The sequence below is a fragment of the Temnothorax nylanderi genome, unplaced genomic scaffold, assembly GCF_030848795.1.
Source record: "Temnothorax nylanderi isolate EJ_2023f unplaced genomic scaffold, tnyl_v1.0 TNYL_tig0057_pilon, whole genome shotgun sequence".
Taxonomy (NCBI): domain Eukaryota; kingdom Metazoa; phylum Arthropoda; class Insecta; order Hymenoptera; family Formicidae; genus Temnothorax; species Temnothorax nylanderi.
The window spans coordinates 887791-915696 of NW_027249119.1; the positions used below are offsets into that span (position 1 = coordinate 887791).

Consider the following 27906-nt stretch of genomic DNA (forward strand, 5'->3'; position numbering starts at 1 on the left):
CAAAAATTTCAATTTTATAATTACAATTAAAATTGTAATTACAATTACACTCTTTTGTTTTCGTTAAAGAAATTTGAGAGCAAACGTTCCTCTTTTATTACTTGCGATCTTAATATTAGTAACAGTTATAAAGCAGTAGCTATAAATTCGAAATGCAATTATAAATTAACATCTTAAACAACATTGGAAATTATATGTACTTTAATACATACTGCATTACATACGCTGCTACATCTGATAAACATGATGTCTCTATGCTGAATCATTTTTCATCATCGTATACATTCCTACAGGATCAAGCTGGAATGTAACGACCTTTCGATGATAAATCAAAGTATAATTGCATATGACTTCAAGTATAAATTGTATACAATATGATACAGTTATTCATCATAATTTACTGTACTCTGAAAAGTTCATCCCACTTCTTATAAACATTATGCAACATTATGCAATTTGCGTCGGTGTTAACCAATACTGTACAGAGTCATCTCAACTCGAATCTGTGAGATTCCACGGGGATTAACAGACAGGTATACATTGGCTTGAGTTTAAATCAGCTGACGGGCGGCAGGCATCGTGGTGGTGATGGTAAGTAAAGCTAATCATTCGGGGTTATTCGTTAGAAGATGATGATTCCCGCCTCTTCTCGGCATGCTTTTTTGTAAACTCTTCCGCATTTTTTAAAAACTTTTTTCTATCCTTCAGAAATTCCTCAGCTAGATCCGCTCTCAAGGGATGCTCGGGCTCAGGATCATTCACTAATGCTATCAAAGCTTGGATCACTGCAAGTGTAAAATGGCATATGTAAAATTAAGGATATTCTCTTTTTCTCTTGAAAAAGAAAACATATTAGTTTTATGTTTACGCTGCTTTAGAAATATGAATTTTACAAATTGCAACTAGTAGCAATTATACTTAAGTCTTAGAGAAGCATTTTTATAATTCACTATTAAAATACAAAATAGCCGTAAGTTGAAATGTAGAGACTGACCTTGGTCCGTTTTTGTAGCAGGTTTCCAATTTTCCGCGCTTATAATTGGCAAACATATCTGTCCCTTTTCGTCTACGTTTGGATGATATATCTTCGTTTTGAAATTTATTCTTGGCGGTTTAAAGGGGTATTCTGCGGGAAAATTAATTTCGATGCGAAATGCGCCTTTGTTGTATGGTGGGTTGTCCTATGGAAGAAAACATCTCATGTCTTTACTAATGTCTATAGATTACTAGTAAAATATAACACATACATTACATATCATAGAAGCAACATAAAACTCTGTGCCACACTTGAAGGAAATCATAGCAATATTCATGTACTTAAAATAATATGTTAAAATAAGAATATCTTATATATTTTTTCCTAAACAAAAAATAATGTTTCTAAACAATATTCTACTATATAAAATTATAACAGTTACAATCAATTTTGTGCACAGAGATTGTAGAGTCTAAAAATTATATATGTATAATTGTAATATAATTCACACACTGGCCTAGTTTACACCGTGCGTTTAGGCCGCGACCTATACCTTATATTCAACCCAAACACGATAGGTCGCGACGATGTAAACAGTTGCGACCTCGCTTGGGTCAGGTCTCTTTTTCGCGTGCCCTGACCTAAATTAGGCGTAGACCTAAAGTAGGACGTAACGCGTGTAAACGCAGGTGACCTAAAGATCGCCTAAAGTGCAGAGAGTGTACCAATAGATACTAATAGATAATTTTTACTTATATTTGACCCAAAAGTATCATAGGTCTACATGGTGTAAACGTTTTGTTTAGAAGCCTATTTTAGGTCAGGGTATAGGTCAGGTCGCGATCAGGTCGCACGGTGTAAACTAGGCCATTATATACTATATTATTCTTACAATGTATGCAGCAAAACTCACTGCACATTCAATACTTACACATCAAGTGTAAAGTGTGTATAAATTTTCATACATTTATTTAAATAAGCTTTTCTAGCGTACCGTGGAATATTGCAGAAATTTATATTGAAAATGACTTTCCATACGAAGGATAAAAACAGATCGGACTGGTTTTATCGGAATGTTTGAATCAAGCGATTAGGCAACACAAATATAATATATATAAATTCATATAATCCAAATTAATGTATATTCAGGCACGCACCGTTGAGTTAATTACATTTTCATTTACTTTTCTTCCTCTCTCAAGAACATAAGCTACGTTTGTCTCACCTTAAATGTGAAAGAAATGTAAGGAAGGACACTCTTTAGAGAGAAACGGGATCTTCCTCTCTCAAGAACACAAGCTACATTTGTCTCACCTTGAATGCGAAAGAAATGTAAGGAAGTACACTCTTGAGAGAGAAACGGGATGAGTCACGACTCACGGGACGTGCACTTTGCACCCGCGCGCGCGCGCGCGTATTTTAGGTTACGTGCCCCCCTCGAATCCCCAAGGAGGGTACGACGACGACGACGACGAACGACGAACGACGTACCGGCAATATCAGGCCCTGCCAGGTGAGGATATTGGACTCGTCTACTTGGATATTTGTGAAGTTCTTCATCGCCGACGCCCTGAGGTCGCCGAGTTCCTGGAAAAAGTCACACAGGCTGAGTGGAGTCCGTGGAGCCGCGCGGAGGCACGGTCACGTCGCCGCCGGGTTTCGAGGCCGCCCCCGGAGCGGCGGTCGGACGGGGCCCGTCCGTGGGGAACGCGACGCGCGGGGCACGGGTCCCGGACCCCGGGGTAACGACCCTCGCGGTTGCCGGCGACATTGGCGCGCGCGCGCGAGACAGGAGTAACCGACGGGGTGCCCCTCGATGTCAGCGACGAGGCGAAGACGGGCACTGACGCGCGAGAGCCCGTTTCCGCCGAGCGACACGCGCGTGAAGGCGCGTCCGCGCGCAGGTCGATCCCGCGCGACGACCCCGACATCGTCACCGGCCCCGTCGACGTCGCACGACCGACCACGACGGCTACCTCGAATTTACCTTTTGCAACCTCCTCGTAGCAGCCATTTTGAAAATAAATTCCACTAAAAGCAGCAAAACTTGCCGAGCCCGCCGCCAGTGCGCGTCTCCCGCGGACGACAGTTCCCCGACAAATTTCCCAGAGCGCCCCGTTCCCTCGGAGGATGATAATTCCTCGGCGGCCCGGGTTTCCCGGGTGAGGGAAAAGATGGCGACGCGCGCGCGCGGCGACAGGTCCGACCGCCGACGACTCCGACGATGGCGACGATCGGTCATGGCGGCGCGTGCCGCGCGAGGATTTACCCACGGTTGCTCGAAATGTCCAGAATATATGCTGCGAGATCGAGGCAATAACGTGTCTCGGGATATAAACAATTGTTGAAAAGTTTTCGGTAAATGTTCACTTAAATTCTCTCGCCTTAAATTTTGACAGAAATACGATACCATTTCGTAAGTCAAAACTGTCATTTTTGACATGATGTAACATGTATTTCATATATTATTAATTATATCATGATTTTTGAGTTCTTTGCGAAAGAATGATAAGAGTTCAACACACTGAATAAAGTTTATAGCTAAATATTTGTATTTCACAATTAGTTATTACACCAAAGTCGCATTTAAAAATGTTACAAAATTGTAATGATTCGGTATTCAAATTTATTTTCTGGAAAACTTTGATCTTTGAGTTGTGTCATTGTTGCAGCAAATGAGCGATACCTATGTAAGAAACACAGTAGTTAACTATACGTTAACAATGTATTCCACACACCCAAATTAGTGATGGTAAGCATAGTTATTATTATATATTGTTAAAACTAATAAGTAATTTTAATATCAAGTGTTTGGCCAATGTAGTCAATTCATAAGCTTATTTAAAACTTTGTAGGAACGGGAAGAACTTTGAGAACTGTCCTGAAAGTGTGTACTTAATGCAAGATGAGAGAAGTACAATGGCAAAAAAATTTGTATGAAAATTACGGATTGCCTGACAATTATACGGACAGTTCCTTCTTGGAGCAACTGCGTAAAAATATAAAACCGAATAACGTGACGTTGATAGAAGCGATAAGCTTGGGCGCCAGCATATCTACGAGATTGAGCGTTGTTGTACTCTTCGTCAACATATTTATCTGGCTGAACAATGAATGGACCACGCCAAACGTTATCGTGATATCAGGGAGCGCGCTGACGATCCTTGGGTATTTTATATACAATATGAAAATACCTGATCGGCCTGTAAAACTAACAAAGGATTTGTGGACAGTATTAATATTTCTAACATTTGGTTACATATTATCGCCCATTTTGAAAACCTTAACGGAAACGATCAGTACTGATACAATTTACGCTATGACGATATTGATGTTTCTCACTCATTTAGTATTTAGCAAATATGGATCGTCACAGATCTTTCTCTCAGACTCTTTATCCATAACTTCCTCAACCTTTGGCTCATTAATGTTGGCCTCCAGATTAGCGTCTCCGTTACATGCCTTTTCGCTTTTAACCGTTTCAGTTCAGTGTTTCGTACTGTTACCTTATTTGCTGTCGCAAATAAATAATAAAATTGTCGTATCAGTCGTTCTGACAATCGGTACTATATATTTGCTTCTATTTGTCTCACAAATGTTCTCCTACGTTTTTATTATCGCTGTAACATTCATTCATTTTGTTTGTCCACTTTGGTATATCAGATGCGAGAGATATAAAGATAACATTTATGGTCCTTGGGATGAGGCAGTAATCGCTTCTTAAAAAGAAATAGAATTGGATTTCTTTACGAGAATCTATCGTAGTTAGAAACTTGTATATATATGTACATTTATAACAAATATGTAATCCAGAATTGTATACTTGTACTTTTTGAAATCCAATATTCTATATTAATCACACATCTTTACATAGTATTATTTATATTATTCATGTAATAAATAATTTTACAAGAATATATTTTATTGCATGATACGCATGTTAGATAGAAAAGGAGATTATGGAAGAAGTATGCTAATATAAATTTATTACCACATTTTGCAAGAGATGTCGCAAAGGAAAATGACTTAAAGTACGTAATTTTCACTTGATTCATTTTCATAAATAGATCAAAAAATTGGTTCTACATATGGGATTCTAAATAAAATTTAATCGATATTTTTCATTTCTAGTAAACACTGTCCATACCTATTCCGTGTAACAAAACGGCGATTAACGATAAGTGGAGTATACAAAGTGGAATAAAAAAAAAATGTAATTAAAATTGAAACTATGTACGTAGCAAACGTTAATCCTTCATTATTTTATAATTATAAATTGTAACAATCTTTTAATTCGTCTTATAAGAGCTTCGATAAAGCTACGGTCCACTGTCGCGTATTCGCTGTGTGTTGTATCCAACAACTGCGTGATAAAAGTATCGGTAAAAGTAGAAACGAGTCCTTGCTTCAGCTCCATTAACGTTTCTGACGAAACCTTCCATTCTATCATGCTTTCGTCGACGCCACCTGAAGTTACTGTACGAACGAATATATTACAATATTAAATGTTTGATGACTCATAAAGTACGCGCTATAAACGCATAAATATAATTATTTCTAATATAAGAAACTAAATTAGATTTCACTAACCGTGCACCCTTTGAGTTTGCCGTGATATGACTTGCATGGTATAAAAGTCCAAGTGACTCCAAAGAATGTATAAAGCGTGCTCTATTATAAGAGAGCAGTATTTTATGCTTTGTCGCTTATCCTTTATCCAATGATTTAGTTTCTGTTCGACGAGTATTCGTTGTTTCCCTATATCTAGTTCCACCTCGTTTTCGGACATGTACTGCGAATAAAGACAACCGTGTTAAACTTTTAATACGCGTAAACGAGTAATAAATTCAATTGAAAGATTTAGATAGTACTTACCTTCTTTAATTCCGCTGTACTCATGTCGGTTACCACTTGCGCTTTCTTTATCAGGGAATCGATATGCGGTAACTCGGTGTACAGCAAATTTGTCACGGAAACCAATTGTTCGACAATTGTGCCCAAACACACTCCACCAGAGGTATCCTTCATTTTGTCTTGTCTTCTTCCAGGCTTCGGTGTTAAATGAGGATCGAACAATACATTTCGTATTTTCTGATCCATACGACTGTGTTGCATCTGAAATTATTCATTTATAACATAACATGTATACAGGCATGTCCACTAGAAATTTAAGACTTACTTGATTGCGTGTATACAGCATGATGTTGGCGATTATCTGTATGCAAGAGATATATTGCTCGTTTGCGTCAACCTGCTGGTAATTATGATTTATCGGGATCGTCTGCAGCTGAAATTTGTGCAACAACGACAGCATCAACTTCTGCAACCGGTACAAATGCGCTCTCAATTCTCTCATCCCAGTACTGCTCTCTAATTTGTAATCGTCTATATCTATTTTCGCCAATTCCTCGTCCACGAGTTTGTACATGTCTGAAAAGCGATTATATTTATAGAAACATAATTATAATTATATAAGAGCAGTTCGTAATCACAGTTATCTCATAGCATACAAACCTATGTTAGCAGATCTAGATATCACCCCGGTGAGACACGCGATCTCCTTCAGGAAAAGCACATTGGCCTGCGAGAACGCATTTCTCAGGGCCATTTCCACGGTGTCCCTGTGACTCTGTAGAAATCCGCAGACTTGCACGGCGCACGATTGATTCTCCGTTCCCAACGTGGTGAACAGGGCGTCGCAGAGATACAAGGCCGGTAAGAAAATTTGCTGATAGCGTTGCCCGACCGAAGGTATGAAGGAATAATCGCCGCCCTCGAAGCCTATGTGCACGTCAGGATGCTGATCGAACGCGCACATACTGGACATACAGGACAAGATCTTGTTCTCCAACAAACTCTCCGCGCCTAGTCTCGTTGACGCCATCCTGCAGAAGATCGCCATCTTCGCCTCGTACAAGTACAAAGGCCGCATCGTCTGTGGCTCCGGTTGCAGCATGCACCGCAACAGACCGTCCGATTCCAATAGACTGTCTATCATGTGCTTCAAATAGCCTCTGCTCGTTAGATAGATCATCCACGCGTTATCATAATCCAATTCCAAGATCTTGTCCAGGCAGGACAGGGCGAGCATCTTACACACGTCGTGTCCGCCCGAACAATTGTGGCACAGGATATCCATCAACTGATTTCCGAAACTGTTGATGACCTGAATCGTCGCGTAACGTTGCGAGCGTTCCTGCACGGGCATAAGCTTGTTCATTGAATTGTCCAATTGGCTGATATACACAGAGTCCATCGCGCTCACGTGCTCGGACTTTTCCAAGCCGACGATACTCAAGAAGTTCAATAAGGCCGCGTAAAGATGCGTGACGACTTTCTGCGAGGACGCACCGGCATTTATGATCCATTGTAAGATGTGACTTAGAATGATTTTCATCATCGTCGTGTTCGACGGCGATGACGGCAGTAACTCGTTGTCCGACTGAATCACGAAGCTGTTTCGTAAGTTTACCAGCAACATTAGAACCGTGCCGGATACCAGGGTTTTAATCTCACTCAGAGCTTCGCAGGACGTCATCTTTTGCAGCAGGTCGTGCGACAAATTCAGCAGAAGATTTTGCCGTTGAGCCACCGGCAATTGTTGATTCGTCGCGACGGAGAAAAGTATTTCCGTAGTTTGGCACCAGCCTTCTACGAACTTGACAGTAGCATAGGATAGGACCTTGGTTTGATTCTTCTTCAATGCGTGCGCAAGTATGGACTTGACTTCTTGCTGCATGAGCTTGCGTTGGGTAGCGGTCGCGCTGCTCTGCGTAACCGTTAATTCCTCGGTGATGAGAGAATGCAGTTTTCTGATGTCGATGAGCCACGGACCGCCCATTAACGCAACGGGAATGCTGCATTTACCCAGGACCATTTCAATCTGCGACGGATCGAAGAACTCCCATGATTTCGCGGGTTCCAGATACAATTGGAAATCGATGTAATGCAAGAGATCCATCAGAAGCTTCTGAGAGGGTACGATCTGGTCCCTGTCCTGATTGAAACTTCCCACCAATCGCTGAATTAGAGAAGTCTGCAAACTTCCACCAGCGACTCGTAACTCGATAGCCGCTATTTTCAATAGCCAGGACATGCAGCCGAGCTCGGTTGATCTATTTGGCCCCTGAAACGGCAATTTCGAGAGATGTCTCTGCACGAAGTCTTGATTACTCGTAGTACGTAGAAATCTGAGAACAGGCGTCGATGTTTTGCTGTTAGCCGTTAACGTATGGAGATAACAGTAACAGGCTTCGGTTATTTTGTCGCGACCGCGCTCGAGAGATTGCTCCAGAATACCCAGGATGGAATGCAGACAGGTACGCGGAAATCCGAGGATTCCCGGTTGCTGGATAACGGTCTTCCTGATGTCTTTGTTTATTTCAAAGCCGAGCAAGTAATGGGCGAGATTTGGCGCAGGTCGTGTAATACTGTGCATCATTAAGAGCAGAATTCTTTCTTTGCAATTTCCAATCGACTGCCTGCTCTGCTCGTCCGTTCTAAATATCTCGTCATCCTCCTCCGAGATATTGTCCGCGTCTAGACACTCGACAAAACCGTGCCTGATATTGGTCGCTAAAGTAGAAGTTGCCGTGAACGTTGACAGCAATTCCGAGTCTGCTCCGGGCTCGTTGGTCACGCCGTGAATAACGCCGACCGCCACGAAGGCCTGCTTCGGTAACCATGAATTGTAAGAAACGTACTTGACGATATTAATCATGTGATCCGGCTTGCCAGTGCGAGGATTCACTCCGAGCAGCAAACGTGACAGTCCGGTCATAATTTTGTTCACAGACGGTATGGCGGTCAATTGTGCCATATAATTGTTTTGCATCTTTAATCCACGCTCCAATATTTCCAAGCAGTAAAGACTGCAACTCTCGAGATACGTCTTGCCCGGAAAACTGTCGTAGGTATCGAAATGATGGCAACCTTCGTCCATGATGTATAATATCACGTGTAACAGTTCAGAAGTGGTGTGCAAATGTGTCATTAAGTGATATCCCGGAGCCGAGTTGACCAAGGTGGACTCCCCGCCTTGCAACTCAACTTTGCAGCCCACGAAATCCTCAACGGTCGGTTCGTACTGCTTTATCAACTTTGAGAATATCTTCAAGCAGGCTTCCGCCACCTCCCACTTCTCGGCGGGATTTTTGTACGAACGAGTATGGAATCTCAGGAAGACGGTATTGATAATGAAATGTAAATACGGATCGAATCCTGGATTTCGTTGACCTACACCCAACAGACGTGGTATTGGGAAATCAGTGAGCACATCTAATAGCTGTAACATGGCGCGCGTTAACGGGTATTCCTCGTTTCTAGATTCGATCTCTTCCAATTCCGTTTGCACACCTCTCGGCTGATAACTGCTCGTTGTTGGTATAGTGGACAGAAACTGAGCGGCCTCCAAGCTCTGCCAAACAGTGGAAGAGCTCTCTGGAGATCTGGCCAGTGCCGCGAGAGTTCTTACTAGTACACCCTTCAAAGGTATCGGCATCGCACAGCTCACCAAGCCGATCAAAGACTGCAAGACTTTCCAACTCGGATGATCGCATATCGCAACTCTCGACATTTCATCGTTCTTGGCTATCACTTGGACAACCAATAGCACTGCCTCGAGACCTTTAACTTCCTGAGGCATAATTCCCTTCGGATGGCACCTTTGCCTGTACACTGTATCCTGACTGGGAGGTAATTCCTGTCTCAAATTGTAGTAGTATCGGTTTAAGGAATTGAAGAAATGATCCATTGAAATAGATGCTGAACCGGATGATCCTGTAACAGATGCATTTACGTAACTTTATTATGAAAATAATAACACAAATACCTACATTTTGCTTATAATAATACTTACCGTTTGGTTTAAAAAAATTAAATGCGTATCTAGCCGCTTGTGGCGATGAGGCGAGAGACGCTATCATCTTCATATATGGAACAAATAAACCTGCCGGTAATATCTCTCCGGCAAGCCGTATAAATTTAAATAAGGCAACTTGTCTAGACGGCAGGCGGCTAATGTATGCAGGAGCCGACACGTGAGTCGTATCAGTGTGATGACACCAATAATCCATGGCTAAATTTAGTTTCAATGGATCTTCCTTGTATAACTCTGCTATCATCAACATTAAATATTCAAAATGATTATCCAGGTTCATCGGAGGTTCAATGCCTTCCTGTTGGAATGCTTGGATCAAGCGCATGGATTCATCGGCGCGACTGCGCAATTCTTTGACTTTAACGGGCATTAACAATATGAAGTCGGAAATTAACGTGTGAAAATAGCGAACGTAAAATTCCTCTTGATGTATGCAACTACTCTTGAGCAAAACCTCGGCCATAAAATGAAAAGCTTTGTTAGCCAGAGCCGCTTCTACTAGGATTTCATCTTCCGCGGTAATGTTCTGAGACTGGAATTGAGTGGTGGTTGTTTTGATGGTAGTCATAGCTATCGCTAAAGCAAACTGTATCACTCCTCGCAATCCAGCACTCTCCCAATTTATGTTGGTAGATATTAACTTTTGATTCAGTTCCTCTAGTGCTTCCCTTTCCGCTATTAGTGGCATTGAATTAATTAATTCTGAAATAATAAATCACAATTATTATGAGTTTTACAAAAGTTATTTTGCAAGTTATTATGAATGTTGACAGATTGGTAATAAAATATATTGTACCTTCGCCGTTTTCGCGACTATGTAAGAAACTAAAATTAAAGGCATTCAAAACAGCCATAATAAGTGCAAGTGTAACTTTGTCAGGCCCTCCTTCACCCGCCTCGGATTCTACTTGACGTGTTTGCAGTATAGATAATAAACGAAATAGAATTATATTCGGAAGAGACGACTGAGCGGACCATAAGTATAAAATATCAGCCAGATCTTGTCGTGTGTCATTGTAAAGTTTCATAACCATCTGATGATGCTTTGCTCCGCCTAATGCTCTATTTTGTTGCAGCAAATCTTGTTCCTGTTTAAAAGTATTTTTAGAGGGATTAATACATTTTGATAGTCCAAATATCTAACAAATTATTGTTAGATATTTGGAAATTGTTAAATGTTATTATCAATTAATTTTTTAAGTCAATACAATTATTTTATAGCTCTTCACAAAAAAATAATCTATTTTGTACAATATAAGATTTCTTTCTATTCTTATCTTTCCTTCCTTGATAGAATACCTTAGTAGGATCCATTTCCTCTAACAGGGATAAAATCCTATTTAATAGACCATCTTCTTGCAACTTATTGGTATAGTCTGTAATGTGTCTTGTAAGAGCAACCGGTGCATCCACCGCCCAACTGTGACCAATTCGAGTGTGCACTAAGGTTCTTAATACTGATGTCAGCGCTTTTCTTCCGTCGTAATACAGAAGAACAGCTGTTAAGCCGCGTGTTAAACCAGGATGATGCGGCATTTGAAGTTGAGCCGTACAGAGAAGATCCAATGCCATGAACTCATTCAAATCATACATATCTGATATAATGAGAGTCTCATCCACTAACTCCTTTGATAATATTTGATGACCCAAACCAGGTAGCATAATACCATCCGTTACTCCTTTCTTAATTTCCTCGCGACTTTTTGTATTTTTTGGCTAATAAATAGAAAATATAACATTACTATCTACACATAACTAGCATTATAATATATTTAATACTATTATATCAATTATACCACATTTTAAGTAAGATTTATTAATATATATTACAGTATTAATTTTGATATCTTATTATAATCATTTAATAACAAGAATAAAAGACACTTACTGGATTATTTAATATAGTAAGAAAATTCTGTCTGTGATTTCTTAAAGCTTCCGTCAATTCATGGTACTGAGGATCTTGAATATCAGGAACTGATATTACATTCTTCTCAATAAGGCTTTGCAGCTCTTTGTACGGCGTCCACATATCTTCTGTCGTTGTTGTTCTATCTACATGGAAAAAATGCACTTTTTTTAAACTCTTTGAAATTATCATTCACAACTGTAAATATTAAAATAAATATAGATAAATATATAAATATAAATACTAAGTAAAATCTTATTGATAAAGTGTATAAAATAAGTCTCATTACATGTATAATCATTACATTAGTATTTGTAAAATATTAGGTTTTGACTACATGTTTAGAAAAAAAGCATATTATCTACAGATAAGGCAGCCTAAAACAAAACATATGTAATATGTCTCAGCTAAAAAGACACGGATTCCTTAACTTCCAATTATAATATATTGTTACATGATGCGATTTCGCGAGATTTTTCCTCGATTTAAAGATTTATTTTCAGGTTTGAGAGGTTAAGGTTTATCGCGTGATACAGAATTCATTTTAGGGATTGAGAGGTTAAATTTGCCGCGTTACACAAGATGCGTGTACATTTGGATGCTGTTACCTTCGGACATTTTTATCACGTTAAGGACGACGTTACGAGAAACAAGTTAGAATTAACGAAACACCGTAATTAAGTGTAATGTAGACACATAAATCCCATAAAACATAAATACCGGGTCGGTACCGGTTTGTCTGGCGGGAACAAGTCATGAGGGATTTGGAGCATCGAGCACCGATTACGAAGATAGAACAGCGTGTTTGATAAATGTACGATAAATTTTTTAAAACGTATTGATTGGCTACAAGATAGAGGATTTCTAGAAACTCGAGAACTTTTCTATTTTGTAGCCAATTACAAATTTGTCGTATGACATGAAATATACGTTTCGGCCATATATGTTTCTATTACCTCCACAATTTTAGAAAATTATATAACGAGAAAGAATTAATATTTTTAAGAACAGATTAATGTTGTATTCACAGATATTTTAATTATTGAAGTTAGAATCGAAGGTATACTCGAGAAGTGCGCATTGTATTTAAATATTTATGCATTACGTCTGCATTTGCCTTTTATATCGCATAAATGTTGCTTATTTTAATGTAGATAATAAAAAAGACATTACAATAAATGAAGCTTTTTAAAATTGCAGTCTTTGGAATTTTTATTTATGCCCATTTCTCACTCGATTATGGCTGCATTCCGATATTCACTGTCAGTACTGCAAATCTATATTTTACGTCACGCATACTATAGATTTTCAGTACTGAAAGTTGCTGACAGTGAATATCGGAATGCAGCCTATATTCTCCTAATATTTCGCCAATTTTTCAGAATTAAAATTTTCGCCGTTCGAAACTTTACAATTATAGACTTTTAAAATTTAAGGAATTTTTTAAACCATTTGAAATTTTATTTAATGCCACCTCCTCTGCTTGATTATTCTTCTAATGCTTTGCTAATTTTTATGAATTTATATATTTTTACACACACACACACACACACACACACACACACACACACACAGCTTAATCTCTCAGTCTAGAAGATCTCTAAAGTTCTTGGAACTTTAATGACATTTTTTTAGCAAATTAAAATTTTTTGAGATTTTGCGTATTTTTTAGAATTTAAATTTTTAAAATTTTTAAAATTTTTATTAGTATTTCTTATTGAAAGAAAAAGGAGAAAATATAAAAGACATACACTGTAATTTAAAAAAAATCATATATCTATGCGACGCGGCAGTTCATTGCATTTAATTTAATATCTATAGATCATCATAGATGACGCTAAATATCACGTGCACAATCCGTTCGATCTTCCGATAGCGCGGATCATAATCCATGGCTTTTTCTTTTGTATACTCAGTATACTGTCTGGCGTTTCTTTAATTAATAATTTAAATGGCCCCGTTGTGTGTTTATACATTTGTTGTATAAAGTAATTTTGTAAGTTTCTCCCAAACTTTCGGAAGTGGTTGACGCGTCGCTTAGGCGTATACACGATACGGAAGAGTAAAATATGCGAATCGACGTGTCGCATGTCGCATATGTCACCGGCCGGTAATTTTGTGTACGTGGTCAGTGGATGGATCTACCCGGTGTTGTTTGCGAATACATTTGCGTTGTTAGATGCCCGCGTAGGACGCGTTTAGATGCCCGAAAATTAGGCAGCGGACACGTCAATATTCCAGAACGGAGACGCTCGTCGCTCGTTAAACTCGCTGGGCGTTTTCCCCTGCCAGTGCGATTATAACCTCCTCCGAGTAGTAACGGGCATGTGCTCGGGCTGCATGCGAGCTGAATATGAAACTACCTGTTGTCGTCCCTTAAAAACTAGACTTGTCTGTTTGTCTGCGTCTTACGTTAGACAAGGGGTCTGTTTTCTATTGTTGAACCGTTCAGCACTAATTCAGAGTTTATCTTCTTCCGTTTGTTCTTTTTCGAAGAACTTTCTGAACTGATGGGTACTAGGACAATAAGTTAGAATGAAACAAAATATACTTGTCTCACTCTAACTTATTGTTTACTAGTTCGGGAAGTTCTTTTAAAAAGAACAAACGGCCTTTCTTTTCTTCCAATGTGGAGTAAAGAAGATAAATTCTGAACTAGTGCAGCCAGTTTGGCAACAGAAAACAGACGCAAGACCTCCCTGGTTGACAACATGTACAGTACACAAATGTACATGGAAAGAAACGATTTAAAGGAGCCTTGATTTGTTTGCAGATTGATGCTGTGAGAGACTTGGGATTTATTTGATTTGAAATTGCTGTGGGTTTCTCCGGCATCGACATGGTGACGTTACTGAAGACGAGGGGTCTGCGCATGACGGCGCAGAAGCAAGAAACACTTTTGAAACTAACTGTGCTTTCCTTAGCAGCAATTTTATGTAGGTTTATCATTACCTTTGTACTTTGATTTGTTGGATACCGAAAATGTTGATTAGTCGTATTCAATTATTCTTATATTACAATTTTCTTTTCCAGCCTTTGCAACGCGTTTGTTCTCGGTACTAAGATTTGAAAGTGTCATTCATGAATTTGATCCGTACTTCAATTATCGCACTACAAAGTATTTAGCTGAAAATGGGTTCTACAGCTTCCACAATTGGTTCGACGATCGCGTTTGGTATCCGCTTGGCAGGATAATAGGAGGTACTAATGATATGCTAACAAATTTTAACACAAGTTCTCTCAGGAAAGAAAGAGAAATATTAATATTTTTAAAATAAATTTTGCAGGAACTATATATCCTGGTTTGATGATAACTTCAGCAGCATTGTATCGTATTTCATGGTTACTGAATATCACGCTAGATATACGCAACATTTGTGTCTTCCTTGCTCCATTGTTTTCAAGTTTAACAACAATTATCACTTATCTGCTTACCAAAGAATTAAAGGTAGCGTTTATATCTTAACTGATACTGTGGTATCTTTTTTTAAGCAGAGGTGCAGCGGCATTCTACCATGTTTATTTTACCTTTTTAGGATTCCGCATCAGGTTTATTCGCAGCCGCAATGATCGCAATTGTACCTGGTTATATATCTCGGTCAGTTGCAGGTTCTTATGACAATGAAGGGATAGCGATCTTTTGTATGCTATTCACATACTACATGTGGATTAAAGCTGTGAAAACAGGAGCGATATGTTGGTCCACGTGCGCTGCACTGGCCTACTTCTATATGGTGTCTTCGTGGGGCGGATATGTCTTTCTGATTAATTTGATTCCGTTGCACGTGCTGACGTTGATGGTGACTGGCAGATTTTCCCACAGGATATACATCGCGTACAGTATTTTGTATTGCTTAGGAACCATTTTGTCTATGCAGATCTCATTTGTTGGTTTTCAACCAGTTCAGAGTTCCGAGCACATGCTTGTAAGTTGCGATAACATTTTTGAGGCACCATTAAAAAATTGGATGTCAGCATTTAACATAAAATTCCATACACAATTTTATTTACTTCATTCGTTTTTCACAGGCATTGGGCGTTTTCGGCCTTTGTCAAATACACGCATTAGTCGATTATTTGCGGAGTAAATTGTCCCAAAAAGAGTTTGAGATATTATTCCGTGCTCTGCTTGCTGTAGTGGTTACAGCGTCGTGCCTAGTCGGTGGTATTTTAACCATCACAGGTACTGATCTTGTATTTTTTAACTCATTACTTATATATGTTAAATGTATTATTTCATTCACGACATATTCCCTTGTGTGCATTGGTTATTTTTTTTTTTTTTAAGGAAAAATATCACCATGGACTGGACGATTTTATTCCCTGCTCGATCCATCTTATGCAAAAAATCATATTCCAATAATTGCTTCAGTTTCGGAACATCAGCCAACATCGTGGAGTTCCTTCTATTTTGATCTGCAAATACTTGTATTTTTGTTCCCATCAGGCTTATACTTCTGTTTCTCTAAGTTAACAGACTCGAACATTTTCTTAATTTTGTATGGGGTTACCAGTTTATATTTTGCAGTAAGTAAAAGTATATAAGTTTGCAATTTTAAATATATACACACTTAAAGTATATACACACTTTTACATATTTACTTTCATGTTTATTGGTATTATATTTAAATAGTACGTATTTAATATTTTTTAGGGAGTGATGGTACGTTTAATGTTAGTGCTCGCTCCAGTAATGTGTATTTTGGGTGGAATTGGGGCATCTTCTCTATTAGTTACTTACATGAAGCAAGTTGAAAGTGGAAAAGTTGTCGATAAGAAAGCCAAGAAATTCGAAAATAATTATATCTTGAGGAGTGAGGTAAGTTAGAGGAGTTTCTAATATTTCGAAAAAAATATGCCTAAAGATACGACAGTTAGACACAGGAAAAGTAACATTAAGGGGGGAGCCTGAATTAGAACGCTAAAAAAAAGCATAATTTTTGCAATTTTTTTTCTCGGCTCCAATAAAACGAATCTTTTCGAAACTTTTGGGGTGTTTTATCACACATTTTGACATTAACAAAAAAAATTTTTTATAAAACACAAAATATTGATTTTTAGTATTAAATGTTTAGCAATATCTACAACCACGTTTTTCGAATTCTCGTACAAGATAGAGAAAAATCTATTTGACTAATCGACTTGATCCAAGATTTTTTAGTTACATAATTGCATTCTCTTCTATGTGAACCTAAAAAAAATTTTTAATATCGAAAATTAAACTAATTGTGAGACTTTGAAAAAAAAGTTACGATTTTCGCCAAAAATTTTCAACTTAATTGTTTTAAAAAAAGTTGTTAAATTTAATTTTTTTTATAAATCTCTTAGGTTCACATAGAAGAGAATGCAATTATGTAACTAAAAAATCTTGGATCAAGTCGATTAGTCAAATAGATTTTTCTCTATCTTGTACGAGAATTCTAAAAACGTGGTTGTAGATATTGCTGAACATTTAATACTAAAAATCAATATTTTTGTATAAAAAATTTTTTTTGTTAATGTTAAAATGTGTGATAAAACACCCCAAAAGTTTCGAAAAGATTCGTTTTATTGGAGCCGAGAAAAAAATTTCAAAAATTATGCTTTTTTTAGCGTTCTAATTCAGGCTCCCCCCTTAAGTTGAGAACGTATAGAAATAAAAACATTTTCAGATTGCCTCATTTTTCATCGTAGTAATGTCTATACTCTTCCTGTCTTATACCTTTCACTGCACGTGGGTTACAGCAGAAGCTTATAGCTCGCCTAGTATTGTATTGTCTGCACGGTCACCTGACGGTGGACGGATGATTTTTGACGATTTTAGAGAAGCATATTACTGGCTACGTATGAATACACCTGAGGTAAGCGTTATTAGTCACTTTTTTAGACGCAAATGATTAAACATCTGGATTAGAATTATAAATTCAAGTATTCATCTAAAGTATAGATATAAATAGATAATATATGGTACAGCAGTTTGTGTTAGAAAATTTAAAAAGGAAAGAAAACTACTGCGACTTGAAACGGAAAGAAAATATTTAAGGAAACATTAAAACAAATCATATGTTCCACCTTCTTTTCAGAATGCTAAAATAATGTCTTGGTGGGATTATGGGTATCAGATAACTGCGATGGCAAATCGTACTATTTTAGTAGACAATAACACGTGGAATAATACGCACATATCAAGAGTCGGCCAGGCAATGGCTAGTTCTGAAGAAAAGGCTTACGAGATTATGAGAGAATTAGATGTCAACTATGTCCTTGTGATTTTTGGAGGGCTTACTGGCTACTCATCAGATGGTAAATATACGGAGCTTTCCAGCAAGCGACACAAGTCGACACAAACATCATTCTATCTTTCTTTTTTGGCAATGAGTAACAAAGGGAGCTTTCCAGCAAGCGACACAAGTCGACACAAGCATCGTTCTATCTTTCTTTTTTGGCAATGAGTAACAAAGATAAAACGATACTTGTGTCGACTTGTGTCGCTTGCTGGAAAGCTCCCAAAGACAAAACGACACTTGTGTCAATTATCTCAACATTTCCCTATTAGTTTAGTTCCCAACATAGTTTGTTCCCAAAACAAGTTAACAATTTACTTTGTTTCTTTACTCATAAATCAAAGTGTGCTCGGCAGGATCAGGATCAAACACAGAATCCGCTGACTACGAGTCGACCACTCTGGTTACTTAAATATTTAGACTGTTATAACAGGCAGATGAAAATTGTTTAGATTTATTCTGAAAATTCTTATATATATTGTTAACAATTACTATCTTAATTATTATGTATTTTGATTAGATATAAATAAGTTCCTATGGATGGTGCGCATTGGTGGCAGTACAGAAAAAGGGAAATCCATAACCGAGTGGGATTATTATAATTCCGCGGGCGAATTTCGAGTGGATAAAGAAGGATCTCCAATTTTGCTCAATTGTCTCATGTACAAAATGTGCTATTACAGATTTGGCCAAGTCTACACTGAAGGCGGTAAGACTTTTTGCTCTATCAAAACATTCAAAACTATAGGTCAGTTTTGTAAGGATTATTGTATCATTGAACTGTTTAAACAGGTAAACCTTCAGGTTACGACAGAGTAAGGAACATGGAGATTGGAAACAAGGATTTTGAATTGAATACATTGGAGGAAGCATATACGACGGAACATTGGCTTGTACGAATTTATAAAGTGAAAGATCTACGAAACAGGGGGGTTTAAAGTATTCTGATACCGGCATTTGCATAGACAAAAATCTATTGCCATAACGTTACAAATCTTTTGATATTAATGTTCACTTATGTATGAGTTTCGCGACAGTCACTGCGGAAATTAATACAAATACATGTATTATTACTCCTCGCATTGTAACTGAAATTTTTATAAACGAAATGTCGCGAAGATGAAGAAAATAGCATAAATATAAATATCGCTATGCGCAATTTATTAGAATTTTGAAAAATATATGTTTAGCATATATTTCGGCGGCGTCCTTAAAAATCATACATAATATTGTGGATAACATGACTATTAGAATACTACATTTGTTCATGAACAAATTTAGCATATGCCTGCTTTAAATATAGAAGAGAGCGTTTTTCTATAATAAATATTTCGCATTCAGTGCGCTATATATTATCGAATGATTATATCGTCTAAAGTATCTTCGTTATCTACGAATGAATTATGTTCGAAATGAATATGTTATAAAGTTTATATTATATTATAATAATTTCTCATGGAAACAGGTATAGTCAGGAATATTTAAATTACATTGAAGCGCCAAGTAAATACAGTTATGTTATATTTACCCAATTAATCATACATTACAGCCTAAATATATCGAAATATAAATGAAGCAATGCAATTAGATTGCATTGTTTAAGCCAATTAAAATGTATAAACATAAAAAAGGAATACAAGTAGGAGGCATGTGTTTTATATTTTTTATTCTATATATTTAACAGACAGTAAAACTGTTAAAACTTAAGGATTAGCACACAAATACTTGAATAAATGTCTTTTATTTCAAGGCTAATTTAGATGCATTGTGTTACTCTATAATTCCATATTACAACATTATTTATACAAGCTATCTTAAAAATTCTTGCTCGATACTTTTATCAATCACTTTAACAAAGATAGGAATGCCTATTTCGTTTAAATAATCGTTTAAAGCTGCATAGTGGAATTTATATTCCTAGCGTTGAGTGATTATCTCCTGATGGACCACAAAGGATCCAATTGACTCAAGGGATCGATGACTCTGCCATTAGATTTTTCTTGTGACGATGAACTTTTACTCGACGTGCTGTCGCTTGTTAAAATTGTTTGTGTTTTTCCTAAAATAAAGAAAATTAGAGAATTCTAAAAAGAATGAAGTAACTAATGTTCAGCAAATTATTTGCTTGAAATTTATATTACAATTTACAATTTATAATATGTATGATAAGTGCATACCTGGTTGCTCAGAATCAGGACGCTGCATTCCTATGCCGAGATTATGAAGAAAATCGTCCGAAGGATGGCATTGTAACTTTCGCGATGTTTTCTCTTTGTTCCCTCTGAATCCATCCAAATTCTCAAACGTAGCTCGAGTGGATGATAAAATACCGCCTAAGACAAAACAGAGGATATTATTATTATTATATTATTGGAAATATTGTTTCTTTAAAGATATCATGACAAATTATTTTTCTTACGTTTCATTAAAATATCCTGAGCGTGGTACAATACTAGTCTGTATGCGAATAACAATGATTCCTTATTTACGACTTGTTTGCGACATTTCGCAAGGCCTTTAAAAACCAGCGGTACATCTACGATTCCACAGGCAGCTCGTATGTGACACACAGTCGCAGCAGCCACTAAAAACAGACTGCTCAACGAACCGCCGTCTAAACAATGTACTATTACGGGCTTGGGAGAACAACGTCTTAATGCCTGCTCTGTCATCACATCGCTTGAAAATGCAAGTATAGCCCCGGGACTACTCGGAAAACCACTGGAAAAATCAGACATATTAACCGCTGTACGTGCCGCTGTATATACTTTTTAAATATTTCAATTACGGAGTTAACTTACTTTGAAGGCCACACAAGAAATTGCATGTGTACAATGACTCTCTCAGCTTTCTTTTTATTATGTTGAATAGAAAGAGTTCTTTGAATATAAGTTGTATGGTTAACTATCTTTTTTAGTGAAATAGTAAAATTTCCAATGTCTAAGTTGTCTTCTTCACTTATGGGCCAATATAATTCTCCATTCAGCTACCAAAAAAATGTATATTATTAGAATATGTAAATTTAGAAAAGTATCATAATAAAAAATATAATAAAACTTCAATATATAGCCTTTTTCAGTTTGTCAAGCGTATATATATATATATATATATATATATATATATATATATTTAATAAAAATATATATTATTTCTATGTACAAACCTGAGCATCAGATGCCAAGCACGCAATAACTTCACTTTCTTGTTCCCAGACCATCGTCCAAAAAACATTTAATTTATCTGTTAAAGGTGCTTGAGTTATAATAAATGCTGTGGGTATCCACTGCGTGATTTCCATGATATGAGATGCATTTATGTATGACGAAACATCCGATGACGATATTTGCACCCGTGTCGTGTCGTATGGGATACAATCAATTGTTCGATTTTCGGACGAATGAGCTAATGCTACAGTGCTCGACTGTTTTCCATTTTCTCGTTCCTAAAAGAGAAAAGAGGATTTTAGTAAACTTGAACGTACTCACGTATATTCTTAAAATTATATTCCTCAGTTGAGCATAAGATATGGTTGGTAGAATATTAATAAAATTTATTTTCAACTTACTTCGAAGTCCTGAACTTCTTTCCATTTAATATCAAGATTCGTGGCTCCACTTAAAGTTTTTACGAGTAAACTATCTACGAATTTTTCATATTTCTCAACGTTATTAATAAACTTTTGTAACGCTGCTGGTTCTCCTAGAGGATCTTTCTTCGGTTGAACGTCATTGTACCATGTATCCCATACGATTTGTAAGTTTTCATGATCACTTTTATCTTCAGTAGAAGCTGTGGTTTCTTGTTCAGTTTTACAGGATTTGTCTTGCTCGCCTTTTTCTGTCTTGTTATCTTCCGCAGTATTGTCTGTTGTCGCCTCCTCTTTTTTCTGTACTGAAAGTGGCCGCACTTCTGGCACAAGAGGCGCATGGTTTATAGTAATGTCGAGGTCGGAAAGAAGATCAACGTTCGATTGCGCTTCCTCGGACTTGGTCGTGAGCTTCATCGGATTAGCACTTGTCGTTGTGTTCGTTCCATTGTTGACGGCTTGCATATACGTTTGATTATAATTGGTGTGAGTTTCAGGTCTCGTTGCGGCCGAAGCAGCTGAAACAAAATTACTTGAAATGATAAAATAACTCTTTATGCCTAAGAAAATATAATAACGATATTACGGGTAATACGTAACGTACCTGGACCCTGCATTTGAAGACCGTAAGGTGTGGTATAGTATACTGTATCGTTTCCTGATGGAGACTGATAAACTTGATTGTATTGCGAGGATGGCGTTTGACTAACTACAGCATTATTGCCCGCGTTCGTGTATCTTGCATTTGTCTCCTGCTGCTGATAAGTGGCCGTAACATCGGAGGATGTTACCGAAACCGTTGCCTCTAACGTTTGAGAAGTCGGTGTACCTTGGGGATTAGACACGTAAGTGTAGCCTTGCGCCTGATTAGCAGGATTATACGTGTACGCCATTGTATTTGTTCCGTGTGTGCCTTGCATATAGGCGTAACTTTGACCCTGCGTATAATTTGGATATTGCACGTATCCCGAATAAGGAGCCTGCTGCGAATATTGATACGATTGCGAGTAACTCTGCACCGTCGTCGGTTTCGCGTGACTCTGTATTATTTCCGAGCCACTCGAGCTATTTATATAGGCGTACGTGCTGGACGTATCTCCGGGTAGCATGCTGGTCTGTTCGTACGGCGCACCAGTAGCGCCATGCTGATAATTCTGATAAGTACTTGGATAATTCGAAGCGACGGCGTTCATCGGCATCTGCGTGCCGTACGCGGCATACGTTTTATCCGTGCAATTCTGTTTATTCGGTTCTGTACCGGCTTGCTGCGGATACTGGACAGGATTAACGCCATGTAAACTTGAAGAGTACGACACCGGGACTTCGTTTGTTGACGGTACAGAATGTACAGACTGATTGCTCGCACTCGGTTGCTGCGATTGCATATATTGCGTCGGAGGAACGACAGCTGTGTCGTACGTGCCTTGAGTATACGGGACTCGTTGGGCTTGCAGTTCCGCCGGATTGTAATACGTGGTATTCTGATAGTTTTGCAGATATGCGATTTCGGTGTGAGCAGTCTGAGGGAGTGAATAGTTTTGCGTCAATGTATTGTCCTTTGCTGGCATCGTTTGCTGAGAACCAGCAGCGTTCTGACCACCGTGAAACATCTCTTGGTTTAAAGTCGTCTTCTGTGAATTATCATATTGCTGAGCTTGTTGCATAATGCTGTAAGAAGCTTGCCCTTGACCATCTGTCGACACGGTGCTGCTCACTGCTGCGGCTCCGATCGTAGAGACGGGCATTTGCGGTACTGGCTGAACATGCGTGGATGTCTCAGCTATTCCGCTTTTAATTGTAACTTTCTCTTGATTGGGAACATACGGCGTTGCAATGTTATAACTATTATAACCCGTTGGAGACTGATAAGCGTCATACTGCAAAGCAGTATTAGAAACATTGTAGTTAGAAGAGATGTCGCGGAATTTATCTTGTCCGGATGCGGGTAGAGCTTGAGCTTGCCCGTTAGGTAGATAGGAACTGACAGGATATTGTACACTCAAATTAGATACGTCCGCAGTTGGCGTGGATAGAGCTGGTTGCTGATAAACGTTCGTAGTATTCGTAGCGGTCGGCAAGTAGCTCTGACTTAAGATGCTATTAGCAACCGGATTTTCATAATAAGTCTGTGTACCGTACGGATATGGAGAGCTTGTTCTATAATCAGCGTACGTTGCGGGGTAATAATGTTGCGACGACTTCACAGCCGAGGACGAAATTTCCGACACGGGTATCGTACTTGGAGATGGAATTACATTTTTGTTTCCCATTTCAGTTGCTAATGACTTCGAATCCATTTGCATCGATGCGACGTGCCCTTTGTATAAGTTGTAATATGGATTTTGATAACCGGTGCCACCTTCCACTCTGCTGTTCAAATAATCCTTTAGCTTCAGACCATTACCAGATCGAGGACGTCCCTGATCGTAAGTCGACGGTATTGCCACGTCGGTCTTCTCATATGTGTTTTTATTGTCCTGAGCAAGTATCTGTTCGCGTTCTTCTTCTTGTACCTTGCATGTACTTTTAACTCGCTGTAATAGCTTCGAGACATTTATTTCTAATTTTCTGTAGAATTCTAAGCCTTTGCTCGATTTCGCTAACAAATCCTCGTACGCGTCATAAGAATTGATTAAAGAAGAGATGGTCATTTCTCTACGCTTCAATACTTCCTCCACATTTTTACGTACATTTGCAGTCTGTGCATATGCGTCCGTTAAAGCCGCCAATATATTATCTTGCGCAGCAAGATTTTGTTCTATCAAGTTCACCTGTAATCCGATATTAAGCTTTTTTTTATTCAATCGTTACATATTAAAAGACATAAAATAATTCGCGTGAAATTTTACTGACCAAACTTTGATGCTTGCTAAGCTGGTCCGTAAACAAACGATCTAGAGAGACAGATTCAGACGTAGCTGTGACTAGTAAACGTGTTAAATCGTCTTGGACAATTTGATCTCGTAATTTAGTAAGCAAATCAAGTCTCTGCATTCGCATCTCGTCTACTTTATTTAATACACGTTTCAGCTCTTTAGTATGTAGTTTCTCTAATTCTTTAGTTTGTGATTTTTCCGAACCTTGATCTAAAAACATTGAAAGAATAAATTCATACTAAATTCAAATTCAATAAGTTATTTATAAAATATTATAATTATTTTATTGTTATTATATTAATAATATATATTATTCTACATAGAAATTTATTATGTATATATAATATATATAATATATATATATATATATATATATATATATATATAATATAAAAATTACCTGCAAAGTATGTGTTTGGTGAAGGAATTTGGGCCATTAAATCAGCTATTGGCTGCGCTAAGATTTTTAAATTCTTTACATGCATTGTTATTGCTTTATGGAGGGCTTGATTACTCTCAGAAGCTTTATTGTGAGCTTCCTCATATTTTTTAGCTTCTCTAGTTAGATCTGTTGCTACTATCGATGGTGGTCTTTTGCCTACTGCATCTTGATATTGCTTTTCCCTACAAAAAAAATGAAATTCGTTAATAATATTTTCTAACTACTATGAAATAGTTAATAACTTAAGTTAGAAGCTTAAAACTTTCAACAAAAGTAAAAGATAATTAATTCATACTTTTGTTCCTCGTCCAACAAAAATTTTGATATTTCCTTTAGTACTTTCTCAACATCTTGGCTTGTTTCAGATAATTTTCCCATAATATCTACTAAATCTTGAATAACATGCTGTTTTGCATTAAGCGCAGCACATCGTTCGAGCAATTCTTCCGGTAGAGGTAAGCATTCCCATTCTGAACCTTGTGCATCAGGATCCCATAAATTCATATGTTCCAGCTTCAAGGAAGTAAGATAAGTATTAAGATATTGATCTTTTTCGTCAATTTTTGCTCCAATAAAACGCAATATTTTGGCTTTTTCCTCTGAATAAAGAGAATTAGCTTCGTGTACTTTCATAGGAACAAATCTGTGAAACAACATATAAATATTAAACTCATATAAGGGGAATAAGTTATGAATAATGCTCTACAAAAGGAAAAAAAAATTATAACAGGAAGAAGAGAATAATTTTGTCACTTATATTAATTTAATAATAAAATCTTTAACCTCTTAAATTATTTTAATTTAATAATAAAAAATTAAATTGTGTTAAAAAAAGTGTTAAGTACAAAATAAAATTACCTTGCAAATATATCTGGTCCTGATACCTCTGGGTCATTTATATCAAACGATATTCCTTTAACTAAAGACGCGCCTTTCACTGTAGGAAGGCTTTCTTTTTCAGGCACTTCTTCGTGATAAATAAAGTCGTTTTCATTTTTAGCGGCCTTTCTCTTCCCTTCGATTACATCATTGGTAAACGTGAGCGACTCTTCCACTGCGGCTTTTTCCTCCTTAACGTTTGCGAAATCGTAGATCGTGTGTGCTTCATTAAGGGATGCTAACGCAGCATTATAAAAAGCTACTCGTTCTCCCATCTTCCTTTGTTCCTCTGCAGCAAGGCCTTGATAAAGATACGTCACGGCCATATGATACGCTTTTTTAAACTTGACATACCGTTTCCAGCTCTGCAAAAGTTTAGATTAATTATTTGACTTATAATTTTACCGAACTCAAAAAAAGTAATATTTCAGGCTCATAAGAATATGTAAACTAATTGAAGTACGTAACTATAATTCAACTTACCTTATAAATTTTGTTACCCACAGTATCGGATATAGTTCCATCTTCAGCTCCGCCTTGCTCCAACGTGGTTAGGGCCATAGTAAAGTAATCTACTATTTGCTTTGCAACTTTTGCTGCGTAACACAAACATCTTGTACACAATGATGGACAGAACTAAACCACAGTTACTATAACAATCGATACGAAACTGACAGCTGATGAAACATACCTACAATTGTTGGCTTACGATTATCCAGCATGCTCTTTTCCAATATGCATTCTTGAGCTTGCGCTAAGGAGAGCTGAAGCATAAAGGTCATTAATTCCGGCGACAGGTCAATACCAGACGGCTGGGGAAAACTGTTCTTCAGGTGTTCGAAGGCCCACGCCGCGCATTGGAAATGAGTACACGCCATCTTCATTCCATCCGCACTGTTTCTTTCAGTCCGCGCGCCCAGCTGGGTGTGCATTGCTCCAATATTATATAAAATCGATATTATCTCGAAACGGATGCTACTCAATGAACACACCAGACTTGCGTAGGCATCCCTCCTAAAAATAAAGCATTGTATGATTTAACAGGAACAGATGCAAATTCATGTACAATTAGATTATAAATATTAAATAATGAAGTATGTACAAAGTATAATGGAAAATATAGGATTTTATACCATGTAAACGTGACTGCCGCAGGGCCGTCCTTGTGCATGGGAAATCTGCTTTGAAGAAAATGCAACTGGCAATAATACTTCTTCAGTAGTGTGCATCCAGCCATGTCGCCTGGTGGTCTAACCGCCATCGAGCGTAAACTCTCCAACTGATGTATCTCATTGTTGTACGACTCAGGGTCCTCGTTGTAAAAATCTTGTATGTACTGTAAGAAAAAAAAAAAACAAAGTAGGTGATGCACAGGGAAAGCAAAAGGGACGCAGAGACGTTCGAGAGACGACTGTGGTGGCAAGTAATTGCTCTTGTCACTTCGATATCCCGTGCAAAAACGGCGGATTTGCGACGTGTCGCGAAACGCAGGCTGAACTAATTAGATATAAAGGGGAAAGAGGAGAGATAGACTGGCGTGAGGGTTCGTACCTGTTTGAGCTTCGGCCCAAAAGTGGTCGGTTCCGGACTGACTTTCAGCTGAAACCATATCATCGGCAACCTCGGCACTGCCTCCATGTCGGCTTAGCGCTTTCGTCGTTCCTCACTTTGTCGTACTCGCCGAACGCTGACGGTCGGTCATCTGTCAAACTCGTCGGAGGTGGATCCAAGATCGAGAACATGCACCACTCGCGCTGTCACGTACATACAGACATATACATACTACATTAGAGACCCTTTAATAAGAGTCTGGCCACCTTGTCCCGCATTTTGATTGGTCCGCCATTTATGCGTGCTTCGGCGAACTTCGGAAGAATTCGTGCGTTCTCGCATGGTGTAATTTACACCACAGTATATACTGTGGTACTGCCTAGGCTGCGGTCCACTTGACGCTACAAATGCTTCGGAGCGTTCTTCTTCTCCTTCTTTCTTCATTGAAAGAAAAGAGAAGAGAAATGCTTCAAAGCATTTGTAGCGTCAAGTGGACCGCAGCCCTAGTTGCAGATTTCTTAACGTATTAAGGCCGTCACACACAAA

General features: G+C 38.0%; 5 protein-coding genes across 11 annotated transcripts; 2 read left to right on the top strand and 3 right to left on the bottom strand.

Annotated features, from left to right (window-relative positions):
- Positions 1-183: 183 nt before the first annotated feature.
- Positions 184-3119, bottom strand: LOC139773113 (ubiquitin-conjugating enzyme E2 L3-like). Its single transcript, XM_071707365.1, has 4 exons — positions 2964-3119; positions 2468-2563; positions 995-1181; positions 184-785 (listed from the first exon to the last, which is right to left on the bottom strand). Exons 1-4 carry the CDS (start codon positions 2988-2990, stop codon positions 616-618), a joined length of 480 nt encoding a protein of 159 aa, XP_071563466.1. The 5' UTR covers positions 2991-3119; the 3' UTR covers positions 184-615.
- Positions 3120-3149: 30 nt separating this feature from the next.
- On the top strand, positions 3150-5839 carry Pig-c (phosphatidylinositol glycan anchor biosynthesis class C). Of its 3 annotated transcripts, XR_011718274.1 has the most exons (4): positions 3150-3334; positions 3649-3728; positions 3832-5007; positions 5108-5839. XR_011718274.1 is itself a non-coding variant. In XM_071707364.1 (3 exons), the coding sequence occupies exon 3, from the start codon at positions 3882-3884 to the stop codon at positions 4698-4700; it is 819 nt and encodes a 272-aa protein (XP_071563465.1). In that variant the 5' UTR covers positions 3150-3392; positions 3649-3728; positions 3832-3881; the 3' UTR covers positions 4701-5839. The 3 variants fall into 3 exon arrangements, 2 of the variants coding, with proteins under 2 accessions (XP_071563465.1, XP_071563464.1); XM_071707364.1 differs by having other exon boundaries at positions 3150-3392; positions 3832-5839; XM_071707363.1 differs by having other exon boundaries at positions 3832-5839.
- Nup205 (nuclear pore complex protein Nup205) lies at positions 4946-12559 on the bottom strand. The gene is made up of 10 exons (XM_071707359.1): positions 12372-12559; positions 11743-11909; positions 11154-11570; positions 10651-10942; positions 9834-10556; positions 6491-9754; positions 6156-6406; positions 5852-6091; positions 5567-5768; positions 4946-5452 (listed from the first exon to the last, which is right to left on the bottom strand). The coding sequence occupies exons 1-10, from the start codon at positions 12379-12381 to the stop codon at positions 5235-5237; spliced, it is 5784 nt and encodes a 1927-aa protein (XP_071563460.1). The 5' UTR covers positions 12382-12559; the 3' UTR covers positions 4946-5234.
- A 1047-nt stretch (positions 12560-13606) lies between these two features.
- On the top strand, positions 13607-19781 carry Stt3a (catalytic subunit 3A of the oligosaccharyltransferase complex). 4 transcript variants are annotated; one of them, XM_071707370.1, is made up of 12 exons: positions 13607-13759; positions 14537-14699; positions 14797-14964; positions 15051-15211; positions 15300-15689; positions 15793-15946; positions 16052-16290; positions 16418-16582; positions 17415-17603; positions 17826-18045; positions 18547-18735; positions 18819-19781. In XM_071707370.1, the coding sequence occupies exons 2-12, from the start codon at positions 14603-14605 to the stop codon at positions 18962-18964; spliced, it is 2118 nt and encodes a 705-aa protein (XP_071563471.1). In that variant the 5' UTR covers positions 13607-13759; positions 14537-14602; the 3' UTR covers positions 18965-19781. The 4 variants fall into 4 exon arrangements, with proteins under 4 accessions (XP_071563471.1, XP_071563472.1, XP_071563469.1 ...); XM_071707371.1 differs by having other exon boundaries at positions 13641-13890; XM_071707368.1 differs by having other exon boundaries at positions 13641-13883.
- Mop (tyrosine-protein phosphatase non-receptor type protein myopic) lies at positions 19676-27654 on the bottom strand. 2 transcript variants are annotated; one of them, XM_071707366.1, is made up of 15 exons: positions 27361-27654; positions 26943-27145; positions 26501-26823; positions 26293-26405; positions 25789-26174; positions 25226-25573; positions 24889-25112; positions 24466-24698; positions 22217-24383; positions 21592-22130; positions 21190-21468; positions 20828-21012; positions 20446-20747; positions 20204-20359; positions 19676-20085 (listed from the first exon to the last, which is right to left on the bottom strand). In XM_071707366.1, the coding sequence occupies exons 1-15, from the start codon at positions 27445-27447 to the stop codon at positions 19958-19960; spliced, it is 5673 nt and encodes a 1890-aa protein (XP_071563467.1). In that variant the 5' UTR covers positions 27448-27654; the 3' UTR covers positions 19676-19957. The 2 variants fall into 2 exon arrangements, with proteins under 2 accessions (XP_071563467.1, XP_071563468.1); XM_071707367.1 differs by lacking the exons at positions 26943-27145; positions 27361-27654 and having other exon boundaries at positions 26293-26422; positions 26501-26641.
- Positions 27655-27906: the final 252 nt, after the last annotated feature.